General features: G+C 51.2%; 2 protein-coding genes across 3 annotated transcripts in view; both read right to left on the bottom strand.

Annotated features, from left to right (window-relative positions):
- CAMK2A (calcium/calmodulin-dependent protein kinase II alpha) overlaps window positions 1-8,151 on the bottom strand; it is an 81,507-nt gene extending 73,356 nt beyond the window's left edge. The window contains exon 1 of one of the 2 annotated variants that reach the window (XM_006893695.1): window positions 7,957-8,151. In XM_006893695.1, the coding sequence (XP_006893757.1) occupies window positions 7,957-8,018 (62 nt within the window). In that variant the 5' untranslated portion in view covers window positions 8,019-8,151. The remainder of the gene's footprint in view (window positions 1-7,956) is intronic. The other variant, XM_006893694.1, reaches the window with a different exon arrangement.
- A 7,519-nt stretch (window positions 8,152-15,670) lies between these two features.
- ARSI (arylsulfatase family, member I) lies at window positions 15,671-26,947 on the bottom strand. Its single transcript, XM_006893693.1, has 2 exons — window positions 26,583-26,947; window positions 15,671-17,075 (listed from the first exon to the last, which is right to left on the bottom strand). The coding sequence occupies exons 1-2, from the start codon at window positions 26,900-26,902 to the stop codon at window positions 15,671-15,673; spliced, it is 1,725 nt and encodes a 574-aa protein (XP_006893755.1). The 5' UTR covers window positions 26,903-26,947.
- Window positions 26,948-27,276: the final 329 nt, after the last annotated feature.

The raw sequence follows: 27,276 nt of genomic DNA, 5'->3' as shown, positions 1-27,276 counted from the left end.
ACAATGAATGAATGGAAATCCAAAATCTCTGTAAATGCTCATTAAAATTATTAAAAAAAAAAAAAAGCTGGAGTCAGATTCACTCCGATACAGAAGAAAGACTGTTCAGGATATTTCTACAACACCCACACTTATGTACTCTATGCAAGTCCCTTCACCAGCTTGGACCTCAGCTTCCCCATCTATGAAACAATTGTTGGACCTGATCAAATCGTTCAAGCTCTCTTTATGCCATTTGTTAAAGCAACCATGCTCTTTCTTTAAGACAAGCAAAAAAGCAGCTGTACTCATCCCTAAATGGCTAAAAGGAGATAAGAGGTGGGGGCTGAGGAGCCCCCCATGTATGGTTTTCCTCCCTTCCTCCCCAGTTCACCTCAGCAGCTCAATCTAGACCTTGACAACCAACAGGTTTTTACAGGCAGAAAACCGGAGGACTTAGTCGTGAACTCCACTCCCCCTCCTTCCACCGGTGGCTGCAGCCGCCCACTCCCAGGCTCCAGGAGCTGCCGCAGGGACGCAGTGTCTCTGAGCCATCCTGCGTCCCCCAGTCATGCCCCATGCCAACCCAGCAGAAGCCTCGTGGGGGACACAGAAGGCCTGGGAACCGGAAGATTCTGTTTGCTGTAGGGAACATTGAACCAACAGAAGTTCCAACATATTCCTTGTTTTGGCTGTGCATGGGTTTTCTTGAATGGGTGACAAAAAAGGAGAAGGGAAAAAAAGAAAAACATTCACAGCATTTGGAGATGGGGCCAGAGAACAGCAGAGCAGCAGAGATGTGGGGGTGACTTTCTCCCTGGCCTCTGATGGCCGCCTGGTTATCAGAATTTGGGGGCATCCCTGGGTGACACAAACGAGTGCCTCAGAAGACAGGTCTGGTGTTCTGTTCCTGAAGGTCACAGACCTGAAACCCCACCAAGTGCGGTTCTACTCAGCAGTCACGTGGTGCCAGGACGCCATCCACTCCTCAGGCACTGGTGTGGATTTTTCATGTGTGCTGGGGAGAAAGACCCTGAGGGCTGGGAAGGTCAACCATTACAGTGACCAGCTGGATGCACGCAGCCCTCTAGCTAGCCAGCCCTCTGTCCAAATCCCCAGTGCCTCAGCCCTCCCTCTCTTGATTTGGCTTCCAGACCTTCCCAACCTTGCCCACAGCCACCTCCTCCCCACAAGGAGAGAGAGTCACAGATTTTCAGCATTCCTGGTGGGGTCTCATGTCTCTAGAATTGAGCAGAACAGAAAAGACTGGGACCCAGAAGCCTGGGATTGACATCTTGTTCTTGTTAGGTGCCAACTGAGTTGATTCTAACTCATAGGCCGGACTCTTGCCCTATCCTGTGCCATCCTCGCAATCTCCCTATTGGTGCAGTCACTATGTCAATCCTATTTGTTGGGAGTCTTTCTCTTTTTTTTTTCTTGACCTCTGCCTTTCCCAGTCTGATATACCACATAGAAATATACCCCTCAGAGCCTCTGGTTGTGCTGTTCCCACTCTGTAAAACACTGTTCCACCCTGTTCCCTCTGATTAATGCTTATTCAGTCTTTGGCAATCTATGTTACCTCCTTAGGGGAGCCTTCCCTCCTACCCTCTTTACCCAAACTAGTTGCGGTCTCTTTCTCGCTCATAGCTCTGTTTGTGATTGTTAACACTTAATCCAGCTGCATTTAAATAATTCCTGAAGTGATTTAATTAATATCTGCTTGCTCATTAGACTGTGAGCCCCATGAGGGCAGTGACACAGTCGTCTTCATGTGGTGTGTATCGGGCTCAGCTCAGGGCTGGGAATAGAGTAGGTGCTCAGGAAATACTTGTTGAATGAGGCAAGAATCACAGACACGTTTCTCCTTTTTTTACATGACTCCAAGACACTAAGGCCTTCGATTTTTTCCAGCACAGAAGCATGCCACATAATGATCTAGAGCCTGGATAAGGGCATGGAAGTGTGGGACACGTGCTGGGTGGGCCCGGCTCGCTAGCATGAGGGGTTGCCTCCAGTTCTGCAGAGGAGCCCTGAGGAGAATGTACCATGGGCGGCTTACATGCAGGAGAAGGTGGACTGTGGCAACAGGACCAGCACAGAGAGGAGAGAGGTGGATAAAGACAGAGAGGCCCAGAGAGACACACGGAAAGAAAGAGACAGAGAGGGACCCGAGAGCCACATAGAGGCAGACAGAGACTGCAGCACACCCACAAGCTCACCCACACCATACTACCCTGGTAGGCTGGCCTCTTGCTCTCCGCCCTTTCAGGGCCAGTGTGGGTTTATGTGCACAAGCACTTGTGTGCCTGTGAGCATATGTGAGGGTGTGTATGCATGCTTGTGCGTATCCATGCTGACGCCTGGATGAAGGCATTGCTTTCAGGGCTTTGCCCCCACCCCACTGAGAGGGCTGCAGGGTAGGGGGAGGCCTGGGCTAGGGGTGCCAGCCCAGACTGCAGAGGTGCTGGCAGCAGTGGCACTGTGTGCTGGGAGGAGGACTGGCGGGAGGGAGGGAGGCTCTCGGAGTGTCAGTGGATCTCAGCCTGTGTGGGGGCGGCTGAGTGGGGGCGGAGGGCTGCGGCATGCACCAGAACATGTGCGCCTGCCGCTCCGGTGGCTTGGGGGGAGGGAGGAAAGGCTGTCCCTCCCTGGCCCTGCTTCCTTAGGGGCCCACCTCTCACTCCACTTACAACTTTTGGCCCCTAGCTCCACATCTGGTTTTGCCATTGACTCTCCCTGTGACCTTGGGCAGGGTGAGTGAGTGGTGGGGTTCTGGGGTATGCACCTTCCACAGAGTATGGGCCTTCCACAGAGGCAGATTAAGGAGGATAGCAATTCTACTGGGGTCTTTCAGGCACCCACAGAAGTACACCAGCCCCATTGCATAGATGTAAAATAAAGGCACACAGACTATGTGACCCACCCAGGGTGGTCCAGTTAATTAAAGCCAGGATCATGATTAGAAAATGAATTCACAATACCTCCAACTCACAAAGCCACTGACACCTGCCTTTTAAATGAACAAGAGAACAGATGCTCCTCAGTAAAACGCAGCATCTCTGGTTCCTTCTCAATGATACCTCGCCTTCCCTACATGCTGGGGAGACCTGGAGAGTCACACACAAATCACCTGCAAGATGGGTGTGTAAGCCCTACCTGGCTCCCTCAGAGGTGAGCTAATGGATGGCAAAGCACCTCTGAGGCCCAAGAGTGCGGGGTGTCTGTGAACGCTCACCACGGGACTTTAGAGGTGCATTTATGCCCAAGTGTTGTCTCTGTCTGAGATGACATCATCCTGTCCTAACAGCTCTACCAGACCCAGGTTGTCAAATCCATTTTGTAGATAGTCAAGCTCAACTCCCAAGAAGGACCCTATTTACCCAGGACCTTGCACTCTTGTGACAAGGAATACTTCTGGACCCTACTGCCTGTACTGGTCACAACAGAGCCTGGCTCCTGGTAAAGGGGAGCAAAGGGAGCAGGGGCTCAGGGAGAGGGCACCTTTGAGGAGATAGCCTCTGCTTGCTGTCAGTCTCTGAACACCCAGGCCCTCAATGAACTTTCCCTTAGCCCAGCCCTGCCTTCCAGGCAATTTCAAATACCAGTTTCTAGAGAAAAGAGTGGGCTGCATTCTCTCTGGGCTCCCACCATCCTCCCTCTCCTCCCAAGTGAAACCTCCTTCTGAGGCTCTTTCTTAGAGCATCAGCCTGCAGGGTGATTCTCTGTCTGTAGCCTCTCTGGGTTAGAATCTAAACCCTAGAGAGAGCTGCAGGCGGACAGAGCCCTCCTCCTCCACTGCTCCACCTCAGCACAGGCACCTCCTGCCCTGGGCACTCTGGACCTCCCCTGTCCCCAGGGCAGGCAGCATCAGCAATTGCAGACTTCGGGGAGCTCTGCCTGCTGCCCAGGCCCATCCTGGCCCCTGGGAGCTGGTGTCACTGCAGCTGCTACCAAATAGGACTCCTAGGGCTTGGTTTCTGTTGTTTTTCCCTTCCCTGCTCTCATTCCCTGGGAAGGAGAAGGATGGGGATCAAGGGAGGAGGGAATAAGCTAGCCTCTGGGTCTCAGGAGACAATCCCTTGCCAAGTCCTCTTGTTGTTGTCATTCGTCTTCAAGTTAGTCCCAATTGATGGTGACCTCGCAAAACACTGCCTGGCCCCACGCTTCCTCATGATTGGCTGTGGCTTGAACCTTTGTGCTCCTCGAGGGATTCACTGGCTGACTTCTACTAGACTGCTTGATTGTTCTGCCTCTTCTAAGTCTGGAAGCTCCTCTGAACCCCATTCAGCATCACAGCAACAGATCCGTCTCCATGGGCTGCTTGGGAGGCTGCACATGAAGTGCATTGACTAGGAATCGAACCCAGATCTCGTTGCAAACGAAAAGCAAAACTCCTTTGCCATCGAGTTGCTTCTGATTCACAGCTATCCTATAGGACAGAATACATAGGATCCCTGAGGGTTCCTGAGTCTGTAAATCTTTATGAAAGCAGATTGCCCATGGAGCAGCTGGTATGTTCAAACCACCAACCTTTCAGTTAGCAACCCAACAATTAACCCACTGAGCCACCAATGCTCACAAACACCCCAATCCTAGAGTAAGAACCTAAAGTCAAGTTCCTGGTGCATTTGAATATGCCTCCGTGTGAGGGGCAGTGATTTGACCTTGAGTTCAGTAGCACGGGGGGACCCCGGAAGCTTCTGCCCAGGGCCCTGACTCCAGCGCAGACCCACGGGGAGCTGCTCCCATGGGAGGAGGAGAGCACATCTAGATGTCCACAGCCTACTGTGGGCTCCTCGAAGGCCTGGAGTCAGGCCTCACTGGGCAGCCTGCCAAGAATCCCTCGAGAGGCCCTGCCCCTCCTCTGCAGCTGGGCAGCCGGGGCCTGCACAAAGAGTCTGAAGGCTCCCATTTCTCCTTTTCAGGACAGTCCAGTCACCTCTGCCAGTCATCTGAAGAGGAGCTTCTAAAACAGGGGCCCAGCTCCTGGGTGGGGCCATGATATCCCAGTTAGTAGGGACTATGGATCATCCCATTGAAGGATGAAACCCAACAGGCATCTTCTCACACTCCCAGAAGAAGAACCCATGCGGCCCTCCGAGCCTAGACGGGCAGGGTCTGGGCATCCCCCTTTCCCAAGGTGAAGTAAACTGCACACGGAAGGTAAATACCAGGCAGGCTCCACCCTCCCTCCTCAGTGCTACCAGCCTTCAGGAACAGCCATCATGACCAGGAGCAATCCTTCAGCAAAGCCTACTGTGCGCCAAGTCAGATGCTGCAACCTCATACACATCACTTCATTTCACTTAACCCTATACCTCTTTATTTGCTCTCAATTACCAGCACAAGGGAAACAGAGGGCGTAGAGAAATGTGTGGTCTGCCCAGTGCCTTAGAGCTATAACTGACTGGGAAGGTGGACCCAAAGCCTGCCTCTAAGCCAGTGTTCCTCAGGCCGTGCTGGAAGCTGCCCCTAACCATCACACCGGACACTTGGACGGAAGCTGCTGTGCAGAGGTGAATGAATGGCCTCATTAGTGATGTGCCCTGCCTTGTAAACCCAAGTGGTGAGGGCATGGAGACATATCCCCTTTCCTCCACTGAACACATCCTTGACGGCCTTCTCGGTGTCCTGCAAGCTCCTGGCATTGCGTGTAACATTTTTTAGGCTTGTGCTCTTTTCTTGGGAATATGTACTTAGACTCACACCCGATTCCTGGAGGAATATGTGACCTAAAAAAGGTTAAGAGCGCAGATTGTTCTGTCAGGACGGGATCTGCAATTGATTAGACAAGGCCCTGCCACGCCTGCCACCCTCAGTTTTCCTGTGAGGACCAAGCCAAGGCTCCCTCTCCCCTGGAATTCTACCCCTGTCCTGGTCCCTCAAAGAGTCCAGGCAGGCGGAAGGGCTGAGAAGGCTCAGAGAGGATCTGCCCTGCCAGGCCGGCCCCATAGAATCCCGTCCTCAATGATATCCATCTCCTACTGGGGCAAAACATCACTTTTCTTTTCACTTGGAGCGCCTGAGTCACATCTCAACTCCATTTCACTGTACTGTGTGACGCAGTCCTGTAAGAGCCAAGCCTTGACTGGGACCTGGAAGGAGCTCCATCCGGGTCAATCAGCGAATGCCCAGGTTCCATGTGGACACTGGAAACCAGCTGGAGAAGGGCCCCTGACCCAGCCCACAGAGGACCAGGCAACTTCCTTCTGAGCAGCACTAAATATTTTCCTCCTGCGCATCTCTTTCCTGCATAAAAACATACTCAGAAAGGCTGGAAGTCTGCAGACAAGCAGGATCGGGCAACTGCACAGGGGTATGCATTCATTTGAGGGAGCTGGTGTGTGCCTGTCGGGTCATGGTAGCTTGTATGTGTATGTGTGTGAGTGTGTGCACAGGCAGCTTACTTGTACACAGCTACAGCCCTACCTCCCACACATTCACAGACACCAGCATGAGCTCACACATGCCTACAGCAACCACACTCCCACACGAGCCTTCGGGCACAAGCCTCACATATGGGCATGCAGGCACACACCTGCACACTCACGCACGTACACACACACCTTCCTGTGTGCATCCGTACCAGGCCTTACAGGCATGTGCACGGGGAGCCCTCACTGGGATACAGCTGTGCCCAAGTGTTAGATTCACACAAAAATGTGCATCCTTGCACAGATACATATTTGCACACAGCCTAACCTTCCACGCATTTACCTCCTGATTTGCACACCTCCCTGAGCTGCCACCCAAATACATACAAAGTGACGTACATTCACATTTCCACTTTCTGAAAACCAGCCAGGGTACCACTTGTGACATTTGCACGCATACATTTGTGCAAGGCACATTTGCATTTCTGGGCCTGACACATGAAGCACACACTAGCACCTCCTACTGTACACACACATGCACACCTGCACGTATTTTCAGTGTATAAACTGCACCCCAACAGCCAGTTCTTACACAACAGCACACGTCAGCCCCCCTTAATATGCCACTCCAGACCTCACACTGGCACACATCTGCTCACAGGGACCCTTTCTCCAGCATTCCTGCTGCTAAAGCAGGAACCAGCCAGGCCGTTGGAGCACCTTTGCCCACAGGACAAACTCCATCTCCAGGATGCACCGCTGCCCTTGGCCCATCCCAGGATCCTCTACAGACTCAGCTAGGGTTTCCCGGATTGCTTCCCTGACACTCCACAGCCTACCGGGCTATCCCAGGGGGTTCCCTTCCATCCTTGCCCTCCCACCCTTCCCTCCACCACTACTCATCAGAGGGGGAAAGGAGCTGCAGGGCTGAGCAAAATTTGTTTAAGGGGATCATAGATTGCTCACCCTTTATATCACTAACCCTAGTAACAGAAGTGGGCCCCTAACTTGGCTAGTGGCTCCTCCCCTCCTCCCAACACTGGGAAAGCCTGGCCAGTCTCTCCGATATTAACCCCTGCACTACCATGTCCTCACTCCTGTAAGGAACTGGGGAGGTGCTTGTGGGAAGACACTGGCCATTCTGCACAGTCGGTGCAGGTGTAAAGTCAGGAAGGACTACTCAGGAAGTGGGGAACCTTCTGTCACTAAAGGCTTGCAGCCAGATAGCCACCTCATGAGAAATGTGACAAGGAATTCCAGCTCTGGATGCAGCTGACTAGTAAGAACCCTTTCAACCCTGAGTTTCCAAGAGTCCCTGTGTGCCCAGGTCAAACATACGTACAGGTAATGTGTACTGACAGGCACATCAGTCCCTCACCCCGACACACACACACACACACACACACACACACACACACACACTCACACACACACACACAACCACCCAGCTGGCCTCAGCACACGTGTGCACCAGCAAGCCTTCTGTGCAGCCCGGGGCACCCATGCACATGCAAGTGCCCAAGGCATGCACGTGTGCGCTGAGCACTGCAGGCACATGCTCCCCCCTGCGCCCTCCAGGACTCCCTGAGGCGCAACTCACTTTCCCAGTTCCTCGAAGAGCTGGTACTCTTCCGTGAAGCGAGTGCAGGTGATAGTGGCCATCCTGGTGCTGGGCGGGCAGGCGAGCCGGGAGACCGGGACTGGGGCACTGCTGCTCTGCTCCCGGAACCAGGGACCACTCGCCTGCCCGTGCTGCCGAGTGCAAACCGAGAGCCGGCTTGACTGACGAGCCCCGGGCTTCTGAGCAGGGCACTGTGGCTGCTCGCAGCCTCGCGAGCCTTCGTCAGCATCCAGGTCCCCATGGCAACCACCTCCGAAACGCCCTGTTCCCGTTGCCCCGGTAACTGCCTCCCCAACACCTGCCTGCCTTCCACTGCAAAACCTGCTCCCGGTCGCCCTGGCCCTACTGCACACAACACTGCAGGCCTGTGTGGACCGGGGCGGGTGGACCTAGTACCCCTGGGGGTGGATGGTATTGGAAGGGGGGATGGGCAGAGAACAAACTTAGTCTACAAGTGATCTTCTCTCTTCCCACCTCCCCCATCCCCAACTGTGGGGCCCTTGTAGCAGACGGGATGGGATTAAGTGGGGCAAAAAAGCAGTTGCCATAGTAACAGCCGGTGGGTGCCACATTCTGGGATGGTCCCAGGGAAAGACAGGATGCAGTTACCCTGGCAACTTCATCTCTGCTGGAGAGACAGGTATTGCCCCGTTGCCCTGGCAACAGCTGGGTTCTGAGGTTTACAGGGAAATGATGGCTAATTCATCGGGATGCCTCTGTCTCTCTGTGGATCTCTGTGGTCTCTGTAACTGCCTTTCTGTTCCTCTCTCTATTTTGGGAGTCTTGCCCTTGGTCTCTCTTATTTCTCTCTCTCTGCTCTTAGACCACCTTGCCTATCATGCATGTAGTTTTGGGGTGAAGTGCCAAGGAGATGCTAGCATCTTGTCTGTCTGCATAGCTGTACCAGTTGTCCTCTCCTGAGGCCTCTCCCCTACCCCATGTCCCCAAAGGAGCCATGGAGAGCTGGCCTCCTGGGACTTGTGTCCCAGTTTCTGCTTGTACTTCAAGTCAAGGTAAAAGTAGCAAAAGAGTGGTGGGGAGGGGAGCATGGCTGGGTGTACCCAGGATGGAGCCAGCAGCCACTGGCCTGCTCTGAAATCTTTATTCTCTGATGGTGTGAGCATCTTCCCCACTAACTTCCATTCTTCAGGACAGCAACCATAGCTATGGCCCCAAGATTACACCCCAAGACCCAAAAGATTAAGAAGGAAATGGACTGGAGTTTAAGATTAAGGATCTGAGTTTAAGCTCCAGCTCTGGCATTATTAGCTATATGATCCTGGGCAAGTCACTGACCCTTTCTGAGCCTTTATAGCCTTTTCTATAAGGCAAGGGGACAAGGCTACCACTGCTAAGGAAGGTGGGAGAGGCTGAAAGGCCATTGGGAAGTAAGTGTGTTAAGTATGAGGCTTCTTTTTCATTTCTAGAACAGGAAAAAGCAGATTTAATAGAAGAGTATGACTACCCCTAAGATTCCAGTTTGGACTTGAGCCTCCTAACTTCCCCCCACCCCCACATACAGAAAGAGAGAGAGAGAGAGACAGAGAAATTCTTTGCTCAGGCAGAGCCCTCAGGAAGCCCAGGGTATGGAGTCAAGATGAGATCCACAAAAATCAAACCCTCTGGGCTTCCAGTCCACCCCTTGAGCCTCCACATTGCCTTACTAGTCCCCCTTTACTGAACATATTAGCAGCTCCAACAAGTCCCTGACTCACTCCCCTGCGTCCAGAAGCCCCTGGAGACAATTGGGTAGCCTTCTTTTCTGCCCCTGTTCCTGGAAGTCAAGGCGGGGGAGAGTGATGAGCTGAGCCTTGCAATGCAGCCACTTCTTCCCAGGAGAGAAATGGGAGGGAGGCCGAGAAGGAGGAGAGCCAAGCAGAGGGGTGGGGGGAGGTAATGGCATAGCCACTAATTGCACCATTACCACCTTCAGAAAAAGGAAAAACCACTCCGTTTTGTTTCTGTGCACAATATGCTTCCCGCTTCTGCCGCCAACGTCGCAATTCAGAGGCAGAGAGGAGAGACCTGTGCTTGGGGGCTGCGCAGCCGGTGGGCAGCAGCAGGGCACTAACACCGAGTTCTGACAGCTGGCAGCATGGGTGAGGAAGGAGGGGGAGAGCTAGTATCATCGACCTTGCCCCAGACCCTTAGTCCTGTCCCCAGGACTGACTGACTCCCACACAGGAAAACAGCCCTTAGAGGTCTCAGTGGAGGCCATCAAGTCATTGCCCAGGGCCAGAGGCAATGTTTCATAATGATTAGATCACAGGGCACAGGAGGAGTCAAGAGGGAGCACCCTAACTTTTCTACATCTCAGTTTCTTCCTCTGCAAAACGGAGTGACTAATATCCTCTCCCTCCTGGGCTTTTCTATGGATTCAGTGACATGTATAGAGCGGTTGACACACTGTAAATGCTCGATATATGGGGAAAAACTTTGTCTCGCATATTGTGGGCATGTTTCTAAGAGAGGTTATTCCTTAGAGATGTGTCCAGGGTCAGTGAAAGAGAGGAAGACCTGCAACCAGGTGGACTGACACAGTTATGCAGCAAAGGACTCTAGTGTGTCAGGGATGGTGAGAGTGGCACAGGATGCGGTGGGGGGGTAGATCTGTTCATAGGACCTCAGTGAGTCACTCTTGACAGCACCTAATGACAACAACAAGCATTTCTGAGATTCCACTATCCCTCCCTGTTGCTTCCTTCTCTCTGATTCGTGGAAGAGCACATCAACGTCTTCAAGTCCTGGAGCCCTGTGTTCAATCCTGGACTGGAATTCAGCTGTTGCTTTCAGCATCTTGTCTCTTATTTCCGTTTTGCAGCAATTCCTATAGAACAAAACACTGATGTTGGAAGGAGAAGAGGCCTTGGGACCTTCAGCTCATCATGTCCCAATAGACGATAACACTGCTTAAAAACAAATTAAGGTAATTGTGCAGTGAGGCAGTATTAATGAAAGTATAATATTCTGAACAAGGGCAGTGATTGTCTGGCTGGGCTTAGCACAGCCCCACCCACCTTCCTGCCTCCCACCACAAGGCCTCAGCCTGCGATGAAGAGAGGGATCTGCCTCAGTCCACCTACTTTGTCATTCCATTCGTCCATCCTTCCCTAATTCCATCTCACTTTCTCCTCAGCTCTTCTTTCTCTCCTTTACTCTTCCTCTCCTCTTTTCTCTCCACCCTCCCCTGCGTCCTTTCTTCACAGGCTCCCTATCCTCCTCCTTCCTTTTCACTCCCTTTCCGGTTCCTGTCTTGCTTCCTCTGTGTCTCCATCTCTCATTCTCCTCCTCCCAGTGGTGCCCTGAACCCTGTGCACCCAGTTCTGGTGGACGGGCAGGACCCAGGTTGTAGGATTCCTGAGGAGGAAATAGATGGAGAGGAGAGGGAAGGAGAAGGTGGGACGAGACAGAGGCTTCATTGCCAACTAACTCTCTCTCTCTCTCTCTCTCCACACCACCTCTCCAAAGAGCCTAGCTCAGGGGTACGATCACTGTCTCAGCATGAGGCTGAATGGCTGTCACTGGCTCGTCAAACCATCACTAAATCCTCCACTCGGAGTGTAACAGCTGATAATCACTGTGTCCCCTGTGCCCACGGGGTTGGCAGCTGTGCCCGGCAGTGGCGGGCAGCAAGGAGCCAGCCGTGTCTCTGTGGCGCTGAGAGAATGAGCGCATGATTGCATCAAGGGGATTGTTCCTGCCAGACTCCCTGCTCCCCAGGGCCATGGCAGGCACGCAAGCCCGCACACGTGCCCCATCTGGAACACACGTGTGCTCCTCGGGAACACGCCTGCGTGCCGTGGGCAGTGGTCAGGGCAGGAGCCCTGGAGGCCGATGAGCACAGCCCCGACATACCAGCACAGAGACCAGCACGTGGATGTGGGCTGCACTTCACAGAGACAGGGACAAAAGGAGGCCAGGAGAGTCCTCAGGTCACGTGGGGGTGGGCTGGAGACCAAAGTGGCATTGAGATAACAAATGCAAAGCCACTTCCACTCCCACAAACATGCTCATGTGCGTGCGTCAAGTGTCCAGGGTCATGTAGTGCAAGGCAGATAGCACAGAAAGTGTGGGATCCAAAGGGTTCTCACGGGGCCTGTCCCACTAAGCACAGTGGGTAGAGGCAGAATCGGTACAAAGTGGGCCAGAAGGGAAAGGATCCCGCAGAGGATGTGAGTGGAGGGTGACGTGATTGATGACTCACAGCAAGTCAAACCAGGCTGTCCTCAGAGGGAAGGAGGAGAGGCAGAGGTCAGGGGATAGCTGGCAGCAGGAAGCAGCATGGAGCAGCACTGTGCCCCAGAGCGTCCCTCTGAGGAAAATGCTTTGCAGGGAGGTAGGTACAGGACAGGGATGGCTGCTGGAGGCTGAGAGCTGCAATTTCAGGGACAGGATTCAAGTTCAAGTACAGTCCTTGGCTTTGAGCCTTTTCCTCACTGGGGCCTCCACATCTTCCTGAGAAGCTTCGGAACAAAATGTTTGCTCGCTGCCTCTAAGTATATGAAATACACCGGAGAGCCAGTCCCTGTGCTGGGCTTACATATTGCACTACTCACACCTCACAAGCATCCATTTAGATAAGTATAGTTCTTGCCCATTTTACAAAGATGTGATTTGACTTATTCAACCGAGGCCGTTCAGCTGGGGTTCACATGGAGGTCTGTGTGACTCCATCCCTGATGCAATGTCTTGGCTTCTATTAGGGCTGGGAGGGCCTGAGGGATCCCAGGCTCCAAACACACAGGGTGGAGAGGTCCAGAGAGGGGCTGTGGTCCTCCTGCAGGTGCACAGCAGAAGGCAGGGCTGGGATAACGGGAGTCCGGACTCCCAGAGCAGGGTTTCTTCCTTACCGAGCTCTGCCCTGCTTCTAGGCACCAAGAGGCCTGCTTATCTATGTACCAAGGAAGCCAGCAGATCCCCAAATAGAAGGTGAGAGTGGTGGCAAGGCCTCAGGTGGGGATCAGAGACCTATCCTTCCAGTGAGTCTGGGGTGCTCTCTAATTTCTGGGGGACAAGTCAGCAAGCCCAGTTTAGAAAGGAGCGTATACTAACTCTAGGTCCTCTGACTGGCAAATCTGTTGTTATCCATGGCTTACATAGCCAAGAAGGAAGCAGGGACCTTATAGGGCATCTCTGCTCTCTGCCTCCGGATTCAACTCCCTCTGGTTGGTCCTCTGTCTTTGTCCTCCCCACCAAAGGGACTCGAGCAAAATCATTTGCCTGGCTCAGGGACAGAGTCTGGATCCAGATCCCCTGGCTGGGGTGGGTTTCAGGGAGCCCTAGGAGAAAGGAGTAGGACAGATGGGAGCTGTCGAGCAGAGCGGAGGTCTCAGTAGGCTGTTTTTTGTCTCAATGCCCAAGTCTTACTCTCCCCTTCTTCCAAACTCCACCACCACCACTACCAGCCTTGGGCCCTGGTCACCAGCTACCTCCTGTGGGCAGTTTCAGAGCTGCTGAGCTCTGGGCAGAGGGAGCTCAGAGCAAGGGGAGCTCTGAGCTGATATTGATCATGGACTAAGACCCAGGCCAGCAACTCCCCTTCCAGGGCACCAGGAACAGGTGCCATTCCCATGCCCAGCTAGGCTTTCTTCACTCAGCTCAAAGTTGGTCTTGTGGAATTCACACTGGTGCCCACTGGTGAGCAGAAAGGGCCTTCAACAGTCCTGCACTTGTAGCCCCAAAAGATAGGAGAAACTTCTTCTGGGAGGAGATGTTGGAGCTGAACTGGCAGCTAGCCCAGGACACCCCGGGCATGGGCAGCTCCAAGCAGGTGCAGCAGAAACCTCCACATACTCAGGCAAGGTGGGAGCCCCAGGAGCCTCGACTCCCTGCCACCCTTCATGGGGGTGGTCCATCCACACAGCAGGGCCAGCACCCAGCAAAGCTGGAAGATCCTGGGTAATGGAAAGACTGAAGTGTCCACTGGGGAGCAGTGGGCCTAGGACACGTTCTCAAAGCCTCTGACATGAGCAGACAGAAATGCTAAAATACAAAGGCCTCAGCCAGTCCTGGACTCTGCCCCTGCCCCTTCCATCAGGTGGAGTCAGAGAAAGGTTCCAGGTTGAGGAGATAAAGATTACCAACAAGAAAGGGCCCAGGAGAAGGCCACCTACACCCTGCATCCTGGGCTGGACCCTCACTGCAGATCTCAGCAGCCCCTGCAGCCAGGACGCAGCTCTGTAACCAAGACCCGGGTCCGCCCCCCACCCTACCGCACCCACCCCACCCCACCCATCCCACTCATCCACATGCTGACGAGTCCTAACAGGCCTCCTTTGCCAGTGACAAAAATAACTATTTTCAAAATTCACAGCAGGGCTTTCGCCTACACACGCTGTGCCGACTGGAACCTGAAGGGAGATCGGCGGAACGCATTGTGCAGAGTGCAGGCACGCTATGCAGCAGGCAGGCTTTTAAACCCCCACGGCCTCCTCCCCACCGCTCAGCCCACACACACACACACACACACATACACACACGGGCGCCCCAGGAAGAGCTTTTTAGCTCATCCACTGTGCTCAGGGGGATACTGAGGACCTGAGAGGGCCAGGATTTGCCTGAAGTCACACCGCTGCACTCCTGCCGTCACACAAGTTAGGGGTGGAGTCAGGATGACCATGTGGAACTCCTGACTCTCAAAAGTGCCATCTCCTCTCCCTGGCTCTGCCCTCCTGCTCTGTTCTCACTCTTCCTGGCAGTCCAGTCCCAAGGTAGCAGCAGGTGCCTGTCTGTGGCAGGAGTGGAGAACTAGACTAGAACCTATCTGGCCTGTGTCCCAGCCAGGCTACCCATCCCTCTCCTGTTCACTCGGCCAGGCCAGGAGCTCACCCCAGCCCGAGCACACACGCCCACCCACGTGCACAGATAGCACAGCGCCCTCACGTCTGTTCCAGAGCTTTAATCAAGTTCACAGGCTCCTCCTCCAACATTCCCTAGGCCAGTCCTCAACAGCCTGCTGAGGTAGGCAGTGCCACGGTAGGCATCTCCATCTGCAAATAGAGAAATAAGGCAGAAGGTCTGGGCCCCCAGTCCAAGGACAACTCCCAGGTACTGATTGTTCACTGAGGGGCTAATTATCCAGCGTTTTCTACAGGGCTTGGTCCTGAAGTGGCTAACCATTGAGCTAATTCCTCTAGGTCTGGGGGTCTAGGAAGGAGTCGCTCTGCCACGGTCTCCCTCACCAGTCTGACATCAAGAGTGGAACAGGCCACGTGGGATGTCAGCGAGGTCACGATCCCCTGATATCTGCACAACCATTCACCCTCAGTACTCAGAGAGGGATCAGTCTCCTGATAGCACCCTCTCTCCGGCTCCGCCTTCCTGTGACCCCCTCTCGAGCAGCCCCACAGAGTTCACACTTCAAGTTAAAGGCTTTAATGAGCCAAGAGGTGCTGAGGCCTGACAGGAACCCTCTCACAGCCCAGGCACCAGCTCTACCACCAAAATCACGAGAGCTCATTTTGCAGCTGAGGAAACGGAGACCCAGGAAGCTTATAGAGATCACCCGAGGTCGCAGGAAGGACTGGGGCCCAGCGTCCCAGTGGGCTTTGTTCTGTCCACCCTGCAGTCAGCTGAGTTCTCCATCTTGTCCTTATTCCCCTGGGAAGACTGGACCTGACCACCACCTCCTCCCTGAGGAGGCAGGCTTGAGCAGGGAAGTCCATCGGGATGGACAGAGACCCCAGCTCCCACTTCAAATTCGGTGGGACATGAGCCTGGTGTTGAGTTTGCGGAAGAAGGACCGCAGCTTGCAAATCTTGCATTTTCTCTTGCGGCGACCCCGAGAGAAGCCCTGAGTCTTGCTCTCCTCTTCTTCCTCCTCTTCCTCCTCCTCACTGGCCCAGGGCCCCCAGGCACCCCCATTAAAGTCAGGGTGGGCGCGGGGATTCTCCGCTGGATAGCGCACAGGGATGGCCGTGCGGTTATAGTCCACCAGGCGAGTGAGCAGGGCCCGGACCACATCCGGCCGCTGCTCAGCCAGGTCCTCCCGCTCATAGGGGTCAGCGCTGATGTTGAAGAGCCACACGGCCTGGCGGGCGCTGGACATCCGCTCCAAGTTCCACCAGCTGCCCGGGAAGGTGGCCAGCGTCTGCGGTGGGATCCAGTCACCATAGCCAGGGTCTCCCGTCAGCAGTTTCCACTCCCCGACACGGATGGCAGCCTGCACAGCCGTGTTCCAGATGCCAAAGCCACCCTCCAGGGAGCCGTGCCGAGCGTGGTTGTAGAGCGGGTCGATGTTGTGCAGGATCTCAGTGCGCGGCGAGGCCTGGCCCTCGCTGATGGCTGGCCACACGTCATAGCCATCCAGCCCATCAGTGGCCGAGGTGCTGCCTCCTGCCAGGCTCACCAGGGTCGGGTACCAGTCTGTGATGTGCACCAGTGCCCGGCTTGTCCTTCGCTTTCTCTTAAGCAGGGGGCTGTGGACGAAGCCAAGGCCTCGCACACCACCTTCCCAGTAGGTGCCCTTGCGTCCACGGAGCGGCCAGTTGCTGCCCCCCGAAAAAGTCTGGCCGCCGTTGTCACTGGAGAAGATAATGACGCTGTTGTTGTAGAAGCCGTAGCGCTTGAGGGCCCAGGTGATGTTGCGCACAGCCTCGTCCATGCAGGTCACCATGGCGGCATACTTCCTCCGGGCCACATTGCCCATGTTGCGGTAGCGGTACAGGTACTCCCTCGGGGACTGCAGGGGTGTGTGCACTGCCTGGAAGGCCACGTAGAGGAAGAGGGGCTTTTGGGGGCTGTGGTTGGCCAGGATGTGGCTGGCACGCTGGGCATAGAGCATAGTGGAGTATTGGCCACTGAGCCCCCAGGCCACGCTCTCGCCTTCATGCAGGTCGAAGCCACACACCCCTGGACCATCACAGTTGTCATAGGTATAATAGTCCACGTTGCCAGTGAGGGAGCCCAGGAAGGTGTCGAAGCCCCGGCGGGTGGGCAGGCACTCTTTCCGGTAGAAGCCCAGGTGCCACTTGCCCACCATGTGGGTGGAGTAACCTGCCTCCTGCAGCTTCTGGGGCAGTGTCACCTGGTCCAGGGGCAGGCAGTTGGGCTGCCGTGGGCGGATGATGGAGTGCTGGAGTCCTGTGTGGATCTGGTACCTGGCAGGGGAGTGGAGAACATAGAAAGCACAGGTGAGCTACGGACAATGCAACCCACCACAACACCCACTCTGAGGTGAGGTCTGAGCCCGGTGCTACCAGCAAAACTTCCAACATTATCTCTTACGTGTTAGCTGACGAGCTAAGCTCCTGACATGCATTATCTAGTTGAATATTCAAAATCAGTTAAAGCAGTTAATAAAACCATACTGATGTACAGATGAAGAGGTTAAAGTGCAGAATGGTTAAGCCATTGGCACAGGACCACATAGACAGAAAATTGAGGAGTTAAAGGTTGAACCTCACAATAATCATAACATCAACAATAACAACTAACATCCAGCAGTCACTAAAACATTGTGCTGTGCCCCATACATGAATTTTCTCACTAAGTGCTCACCAAAGTTTAGGAGATATAGCTCACTATTATTCCCAATGCCCAAATAAAACTGAGACTTGGCAAAAGTGCTAATCATGGATTATTCAATACAGTTTGTTTAGCCATTATGGGTATAACTCTCACCACATGGCTAGGTTGGATTATGCAAATGTTAGAGGCTTATTGCCAACTAAGTGGACTGGATAGCTTCCTAATAATATAAAAAAGGTAAATGGCACTTTTTTGTGGGAACATAGAAATAAGATACGTTAAATTGCCGATATGAGATTGGTCAGTGTGACTATCGCTTTGGACTTAAATTGCACAGGCTCAGAAGCAGAAAATAGGAATCTTATCACCATCAAGAAGAAGCAGGTAAAATAGGAAAAGAGCGCATAGATAATGAACACTACATTGGAACAGATGAGGGAAAAAACAGTCCGAAAGGAATATATGATTAGATATTCTATATGAGACAACAATCTGGTACATTGCAAAGTGTAGTGGGGGAGAGAATGGGAGGAAGGGAAGAAAATATGCAACAATGAATAAACACAATTTTTAATTTTTTTTTCATTTTATTTTTATTATTTGTGTGTGTGTACCATCAAATCAGATCTGACTGGTACAAGAAGAGATTGTTCCTCCTTCTCCAGCAGAGCATCTGGTAGATTCGAACCACACACCTCTGGGATTGTAGTGCAGCTTCTTGCCACTAGGCCACCAGAGCTCGCCAGCTTTTTAATTTTTTTTTTTTTAATTAAATACTTGGGTGCAACAATGAATGACTGGAAACCCTAAGTCTCTGAAAACTTTCATTAAAATTAATTTTAAAAAAATTAAATACTTGGAAAAAAAACAAAGAAGCAGCAGGCAGGCAGGCAGGCAGGCAGTGCAGCATGACCCCTAGGCCAGAGATTCCTGTGTAAGATGGAGCAGGACAGAGACAGAAGAAGCAACAACAGCAACAGCAAAGACCTCAGCAGAGTGAGTAGAGAACCAAAGCCTCGCACAAGGAAGAACTGAACTAGCTCGGCCTCTGCACAGAGCCAGGGCCCAGCACTTGGCCTAGGCCAACTGGTGGAGTGGAGGTGGCACGTCATCGGCAGAACAGAAAGAGCTCTGCAACATGTGATCAAGGCTCGGACAGGGTCTAGTCATTAAGGCCAAGGTCAGAGGCCTGCCTAGGAACTTGCCCTAGAAAAGGCTAACTGAAGAAGTGCATACGGAGTGCTTTTGAATTGTGTGACCTGTTACTTCCCTAATAAAACCCCTAACACGAGTATTGTCTGTGAGTTCTAGGTGGCCACTACAATGAATTAGCACTTCTAGTGGTAGAGCCATGAGAGGGGCTATTAGTGCTAAAACTGATAGAAGAAAGTGCAGGAGGATCGAGAGGAGGCAGAACACAGGGTTTTGCCATTGCTGTTCTTAATGGGGGCTCTGCCCTGCCCCGTGTGGCTTGCCGGAGACCAGACGCTGCTGCCCCATGCTCGCAGTACTGTTTTTACTGTAAACGACATCACTTGTGCAGGAATTTACACAGCTGGTAGACGGAGTTGAAATTTGTATCCCACAACCTGACCCCCAACCTTAGAGCTCCTAAACCCTAAAACTAATTGATAGAGGAAGCTAGAGCAAGTCCTACACTCTCAGGCCAACAACCATTGACTCTCAAAAGCTCAAATACTACCCCACTCTAAGCTCTCTCACAATTCTTCCAAGGAAAGGGTTGCTTTTGCTCCTGAGTTTCTTCAGCATTTAGTGCTTAACAGCAGGGTTCAAAGGAGTCCTAGTGGCACAATGTTTAAAGTGTTTGACTTTGAAACCAATAGCCACTCCGATGGGGAGAGAAAGATAGATGCAGCAGTCTGCTTCTGGAAAGATCACAGCCTTGGCAACCCCACGGAGTTTTGGTCTTTCGTTTTCCACAGGAACCCTGGTGGTACAATGGATTAGTGCTCAGCTACAAACAAAAGGTTGGTGGTTCAAATCCCCCAGCAGCTCTATGGGAGAAAGACCTGGCAATCTGTTCCCATAAAAATTACAGCCTAGGAAACTCTATGGGGCAGTCTGCAGAGTTGCTATGAGTCAGAATATACGCATCAGGGCACAGTCTCACTGTTCTACTTGGCCATGGAATTACGTTCAGTTGTATAAGAGTCCAGGGTTTAATCCCATGTAATGAACTATCCCTCACTCAATGTATTTCTAGCACCCAATTGACTTTTAAGGGACACTCATCACTTATGAGATGAATGAATAACAATGACACTCCCAGGAGTCAGAAGGAACGCAAGTCATCCTTATCTTGTCATGAAAATGAGAAGAGAGGAAAGGCCTTGCCCAAGGTCAGTCAGTGGTCATGGCAGAGCCAGAATGTGGACATAATAAAGCCAACTAGAATCCAAACAGAGATAGTTTTCCAGCAAATGAGGTCACTTCTCTTTCTCTGAAAAAAAGAGGAGGCGTGGTTGCTTGGTATAGAATTGAGTTGGCTGGAACGGGACATCTCTAGTGCCCTTTCAGCCGTTCCCCAAATGTTCTGAGACAGGCTTTCATGTGTCTGGCCATGAGTTCACGTGAATCCTCATTACAGACTAAATTACATCCCCCAAAATATATGTTGTAAATCCTAACCTTTATGCTTGTGTTTATAAGCCCATTTGGGAATGGATTGTCTTTGTTATCTTAATTAGGGAAGATTGGTGTAGGATATATTTTGAGTCAATTTCTTGAGTGATAAAAAAAAAAAGCTTATACAAGTAAGCAAAGAGATAGGGTAAGATAGAAGCCAAGATAAATGGCATTCCCCATCAAAGCAGGAAGCAGGAGTTAAAGAGATAAGGTACTTCTAAAACATTTAGGAGATTGGGTTTATGAGGAGGCATGTGGCATCAGTATTTGAAGAAGACTCATCAACTTTGTTTGCTGAAACTGAGGAGGACCTGAAGTGCTTGCTGCGGAAAGTCAAGGATTGTAGTCTTCAATATGGATGGAAGTACAACATCAAGAAAAGAAAGAACCTCACCACTAGGCAAATTGGCAGCTCCAGGACAGATGGAGAAGAAATTGACATTTCAGCTTGCTCGACTTCACAATCAACACTATGAACACCAGCAGTCAGGAAATCAAAAGACGAATTGCACTGGGAAAATCTGCTGTCAGGGATCTCTCCAGAGTGCTGAAGAGCAACAATGTCAGTCTAGAGACTAAAGTGCACCTAATCCAGGCCATGGTCTTTGCAATTACTTGCTATGCATCAGAGAGCTGGAAAACTACTAAGGATGACAGAAGAAGAAGCAATGCCTTTGAGTTGTGGTGCTGGAGAAGAGTTTTGAACCTATTATAGACTGACAAGAGAACAAACAGGTCTGTCTTGGAGATAATAAAACCAAGCTATTCCTTGGAGGCAAGGATCTTGAAGCTCCATCTCACAATCTTCAGGCACATGGCCAGGAGGGACCAGTCCGTGGTGAAGGACGTGATGCTTGGAAGAGTAGAGGGATAGCACAGGAGAGGAAGGTCCCGGATGAGGTGGATTTGTCACAGTAACTGGAGCAATGGGGTAGGTATGTCGGAGCCAATGAGACTTGCTCAGGATAGGGCAGGCTTCAGAGCTGTTATACATAGAGTAACTACGAGTTGCAGGCAACTCGACAGCATATAACAACAACAATTCCTCCTGTGTGATGTACACCTCAGAAATCCAATGAAGCGTCAGCTATAAATTGGTTCCAACTCAACAGTGTTGAATTGAGTTCTGTAGCCATAGAGAGGAACAGCCTTCAGCTAGAGTCAGGGGTCTCTGACTTTGGGATTCTAGTTTCCTAAACTGTGCCAAAAGAACAAAAACGCATTGGAGAAAATGCAGCCAGAGTGCTCCTTGGAGGCAAAGATTATAAAGCTTCCTCTCACATACTTTGGGCAGGCTGTGACGAGAGGCTATTCCTTGGAGAGGGGCATCATGTACGGGGAGGTGGAGAGTTAGCAAAGGAGAAGAGGGCTCTCAACGAGATAGACTGAACGGTGACAGCTGCAATGGCTTTGAGTGTGTCAGGAAGTATAGGACAAGGTTCAGACATGTTGTTCATAGGGTCACTAAGGGTCACACTCAATAACAACAACTAACAACAAAAACAACAACCTGAGAAAATCCTTGGAGAGAGATATCATGCTGGGAAAGGTGTAGGGTCAGGGCAAGAGGGGTAAATCCTCAACAAGATGGATCGACATAGTGATTACCATAGTGGGTTTGAGCAGACAGAGAATGCAGAGGATGTGCAGGATAGAGCAAGGTTCAGATCTGTTGTTCACGAGATGGCCATGAGTCATAGCTGACGGGATTTAACAGCACCTAACAACAACAATAAACTGTGAGAAAATAGATTTCTGTTGGTAAAAGCCATCCACTTGTGGAATTTCTAGTACAGCTGCAAAGATAACAAAGTCATCCTTTGATCTGGATCCTCCCATAAGCCAACACTTAGAAATAAATTATTAGCAGAATCCTGTTTTCCTTGTTTACTCATTTGCATCCCAACGTGAGCTGCCTTTACTCAAACCTTCAAAATCTCAGAGTAAATACTGAGCCTGGAACTTCACAAGTGTGTTCGGAACCCCACACCTTTCTTCTCACCTCCAGGCATCCAAGTAAAGCCAAGACTTGACACCTTTTCATAGGGACATGGAGATGAGTTTCTCTGTTTTGATTTTCTTATTCTAAAGCTATGTGCTCACCAAGTTGTGCCAAGAAATCTGGAGAATAACCACTTGGCCAACTGACTGGAAGACATCTATATTTGTTCCCATTCGAAAGAAGGATGACCCAACAGAGTGTGGAATCTATAGAATAATATCATTGATTTCACACGCAAGCAAGATTCTACTGAAGATTATCCAAAAACGACTGGAACAACACATCAGCAGAGAACTGCCACAAGTCCAGGCTGGGTTTAGAAGGGGTAGTGGTACTAGGGATACTGTAGCTAATGTTAGGTGGATCTTAGCTAAAAGCAGGGAATACCAGAGGAAGTTATATCTGTGTTTCATTGACTATGCAAAGGCGTTTGACTGTGTGGATCATAACAAACTGTGGCTGACTCTGAGAAGAATGGGAATTCCAGAACACTTGATCGTGCTAACGAGAAACCTATACTTGGACCAAAAGAGAGTTGTCAGAACAGAGCAAGGAAACACTGCATGGTTCAAAATTGGGGAAGGTGTACCCCAGGGATGTGTCCTATCTCCATATCTTTTCAACCTGTATGCAGAGCACATTATCCGGGAGACTGGGCTCTATGAGGAGAAATGTGAGGTCAGGATTGGGGAAGATCTATTAACAATCTGCATTATGCAGATGACACAACCCTGCCTGCTGAAACTGAGGAGGACCTGTAGCGCTTGCTGCAGAGGGTCAAGGACTGCAGCCTTCAGTATGGACTGAGGCTCAATGTCAAGAAGACAAAGATTCTCACCACTGGACCAATTGGCAGCATCAGGATGGATGGTGAAGAGATTGAGATTGTTAACAACTTTAGTCTGCTTGGCTCCACGGTCAACACTCTTGGCACCAGCAGCCAGGAAATCAAAAAACATATTGCGATGGGAAAGTCTGCTGTTAGGGACCTCTCCAAAGTTCTGAAGAGCAATGGTGTCACTCTGGAGACTAAGGTGTGTCTGATACAGGCCATGGTCTTTACAATCACTTGTTATGCATCAGAGAGTTGGACAATGACTAAGGAGGACCGAAGAATTGATGCCTTTGAGCTGTAGTGCTGGAGAAGAGTATTGCATGTACCCTGGACTGCCAAGAAAACAAACAGATTCATCCTGGAGAGGGTTAAACCAGGGTTTAACCAGGGTTAAATCCTTGGAGGTAAGGATTCTGAGGCTTTGTCTGACATACTTTGAACATGTTGTAAGGAGGGAGAGGTCCTTGGAGAGGGACATCATGCTTGGGAGGGTGGAGGGACGGCGCAGAAGGGGAAGACCCTCTATGAAGTGGATTGATTCAGTGACTGGGGTAATCAGATGGGTGTGTCAGAGGCAGTGAGATTGGCACAGGATAGAGCAGGGTTTAGGGCTGTTGTACACAGGGTCGCTATGAGTCGCAAGCAACTCAACGGCACATAACAACAACAACAACAAAGCTATTGTTGTGAATTATTATTACCTACTATTGCCTTTGTTTTTAAAAAGCCCTGGTGGCACAGTGGTTAAGGTACTCAGCTGTTAATCAAAAAGCCGACCTCCAGCCACACTGGACAAAGATGTGGCAGCCTGCTTCCATAAAAATCACAGCCTTTTGTTCGCAATATCAAAGAGCTGGAAACAACCCAAGTGCCCATCAACAAATGAATGGACAGAGAAGCTCTGGGATATTCATACAATGGAATACTATGCTGCATTGAAAAACAAGGAACTAATGAAATATTATGCACAATGGATGACCCTGAAGGGCATTATGCTGAGTGAAATATCTCAGTCACAAAAGGACAAATATTGCATAGGGCCACAGTTGTAAAATGGGACTGACATCGGGATTGGGAGAAAACAGAGAAGGAGGGGAGGAATGATGTATACTACATTGAAACAGATGAGGGAGAGAACTGTTTAAAAGGGATATACGATTAGGTATTATTGTCATTACAGAAGTCCAGAATGAAGGCTGCACATTGGAGTGGACTTGAGGGGAGGGACTGCATAACAATGAAAGAGTTTTTTCTTTTTCAGGGAAAAGAGTGAACTCGGGGGAAGGGGTGGGCAGGGAGAAAAGTGCAACAATGAATGACTGGAAACCCTAAGTCTCTGTAAGCTTTCCTTAAAATTAATAATAAAAAAAATCACAGCCTTGGAACTTCATAAGGCAGTTCTAATTTGTGTTATTGGGCTGATACAAATGGGAGTGGACTCGAACGCAATGGGTGGGTAGTGACCTGTTTAACAGTACGTGCCACATATTTGTCTTCTCATTTTAAGCCTCATTGTGAAAAACCTATAGAGAAGACTATTATTTTCCCCATTCAATAGCCAGAGTTGGAATTAACTCGATGGCAAATGTTTTTAAGATGATGAAAAAGAAGTTCCCCAAACTGCAGGAAGTTACCCCAAGGTCAGCTAGTGAATAGTGAAAACAGATTTAAACTCTAATTCATTCACATTATGCTCAAAATCTCTTTATGTAAGCCCTCCTTAGAAAGTATGACAGAAGAACTGATAGCATTGAGATGTGGTGCTGGAAAACAGTACTGAATATCCCACAGGCTGCTAAAAGAACAAACAGGTCCGTCTTGGAGAAAGTGCAACCAGCTTGCTCTCTGAGGCAAGGATGGTGAAACTTGGGCATGTTGTTAGAAGGGGTTGGAAAAGGACAGCATGCTTGGAAAGGTTGAAAGAGTCAGCAAAAGAGAGGAAGACCCTCTGCGATGGATTGACACAGTGACTGTAGCAGTGTGCTCAAGTATATCCAAGTGGCTGAGGATGGCACAGGATAGACCAGGGTTCAGATCCATTGTTCATAAGGTCAGTATGAGTCGTAGTCGACTCGATGGCACCTAATAACACAACAAACAACAGGACCCACTTAAACAAATGAGCAACTGGACTTGATTGAAGAATCAGGCAAGAGCCCTGATTCTAGCTGAGCCTCTCTTCCTAGGGGTGTGGCCTGGGAACGCTGACTTGTGTGCAGTGAGGCAGGCCAGCTCAGAATCACCAAAGGGCCTCAGCAAGTGTGTAAGGAGAGAGACTTTGGCTCTCTTCAGCATTCCCGACACCACTAGATGCGTTAACAACCCCTAATGAGAGCAAAAAAGCTTCAGTCAGATGGAGCCAGCTGCAGGGGGTGGAGGGTGGACGCTTAGCTAACATCACAGATCAGAGGGCTGGAACACTGCCCCGCTGGCTGCTCTGTTCATTCTACAGCTTAAACCAAAAGTCACCTCTTGGGAGAGAAACGCTAACATGTGTGCCACTCTCAGGAATGCGGATTCCTCCTCCCTCTTCTGGATTTGTCAATGCTTGGTCTTCACCACCACCACCACCACCACCACCACCACCTCCGTCATTCATCCACGACACACACTTCCTCTCTTCCTCTTACTAACTCGCTAGCTCTGGGTCTAAGCACTGTGTGCTGGATACAAAGAAGCAATAGCACTGTGGCCTTCCGGCTCCAGAACTCTTCTTGTCAAGTGCCTGGCCTCTCCACCTTCTCTCCCAGGTGATGCTGGGCAAGGGCACTGATTGGTGCTCTCCAGGACTCCTTGCCTCAGTTTCTGTCATCCAGGAACAGGGAGAATTGGGCTCTAGTTTCAGAGATCACATTAGTGGCTATGGGGTGGAGTTTGGGAGAAAGCACCGCTTGGACCCCACCCAAGAAGGATTAGTTTCAGCCCTGCCAAAGGATTTTCTCCTAAGTGGCTAGAGTTTGCCTTGCACACCCCCATCTCCTTTTTTCCTGTTCCTTTAATCCTATAATACTGCTGCCTGGCCAGCTGACAACTCCTTAGGAAGAAAGTAGCACCAGCACGTCTCCTTTGGGCTCCCAGCCAATTTGGGAGGATTTCATAGATGAAAAAGCAGAGGCTCAGAGAAGTGAAGTAACCAGCCCAGAGCTGCACAGACGAGGCCACTTTGTCAGTTCCCTTGTTTCCTTCTAATATTTTCTATCGTAAATGGTTTGAAGACTAATCCTTTCAGTGGTATTTAGAATACCCAAAGCTATCATTTTTGGACAGCCAAGAAGAAGACATGCAATTCAGTCTCTTTACACCCTTCCCCCAAAACTATCCTTCGCCCTCTTTTATAGATAACTGAGGCTTAGATAAGTTCAATCACCTGCTCAAGATCACAGGGTCTATAAACAGAATAGTAGACTTCAAGGAGATGGCCAGAGTGTCCTGAAATGTTAGAAGCGGAAGACCCATCAAGTGTACAGTTGGGAAAACTGAGCCCCGAGAAGGCAGAGAACTTGCTAGTCAGCTTGTCAATTGGAGACAGAATAGGCCCTGAGCCTTGGTTTCTCAGGTCCCAGCAATAAGGCTGCAGGTACAGGGAAAACCTCCCCACTGGGTTCAGCTATGCTTGTATGCCCCATGACAGTGGTCTCAGTCAACCATCCCTACCTGCCAGTGAGGAGTTGGCTCCGTGAAGGCGTGCAGATGGGCTGGATATAATAATTCTCCAACTTGACACCCTCCGCGGCCAGCCGGTCCAGCGTAGGGGTCTCGATATCTGAGCCATGGTAGCCCACGTCGTGATAGCCCTGGTCATCAGTGAGGATGAAGATGATATGGGGAGGCTGGAGTGGAGCCGGCGAAGACAACTCTGCGACGGCCTCCACTGGCCCGTCCGCCACCAGGCTGGGTTTGGTCCAGTCCCAGGACAGGTAGCCAAAGCTGAGCAGGCTGATCAGCGAGAATCCAGTGAGGGCGTGCATCGCCATACTAGTCCGCGCGTCCCAGCGCGCAGGGGTCCTCAAGGCCTCCCGCCTCGCGCGCCCAGAGCGCACGACTCGCCCGCCAGCTGATCCGTCGGCTTGGTGACCCGGACACCGCGAGAGCGCTCAGCACGCTCGGGGCGGGCTCGGTGACTGGTTCCGAACTGGTGGACAGACGGTGGGGCCAGACTTTCGCAGCCGCTGCGAAGCGCTCAGCAGAGGTCAAGCCCGCGCCAAGCTGCCTCCTGCCTTCAGGACGTCCACCCTGCGCCCCTACCCTTGGCCCCTCTCGCTCCCTTTCCTCCAGCTCAGTCGGGCCAGTCTGAGATGCAGTTTGGAGACTTTCGAAGAGTGTTCTCCACCATCCTCTGACTCGCCTC

Source organism: Elephantulus edwardii, unplaced genomic scaffold, assembly GCF_000299155.1.
Source record: "Elephantulus edwardii isolate Elephantulus edwardi_28Jun2011 unplaced genomic scaffold, EleEdw1.0 scaffold00130, whole genome shotgun sequence".
Classification (NCBI taxonomy): Eukaryota; Metazoa; Chordata; class Mammalia; order Macroscelidea; family Macroscelididae; genus Elephantulus; species Elephantulus edwardii.
The sequence above is the reverse complement of the archived record's forward strand: the minus strand, read 5'-3'. Positions and strand labels throughout refer to the sequence as shown.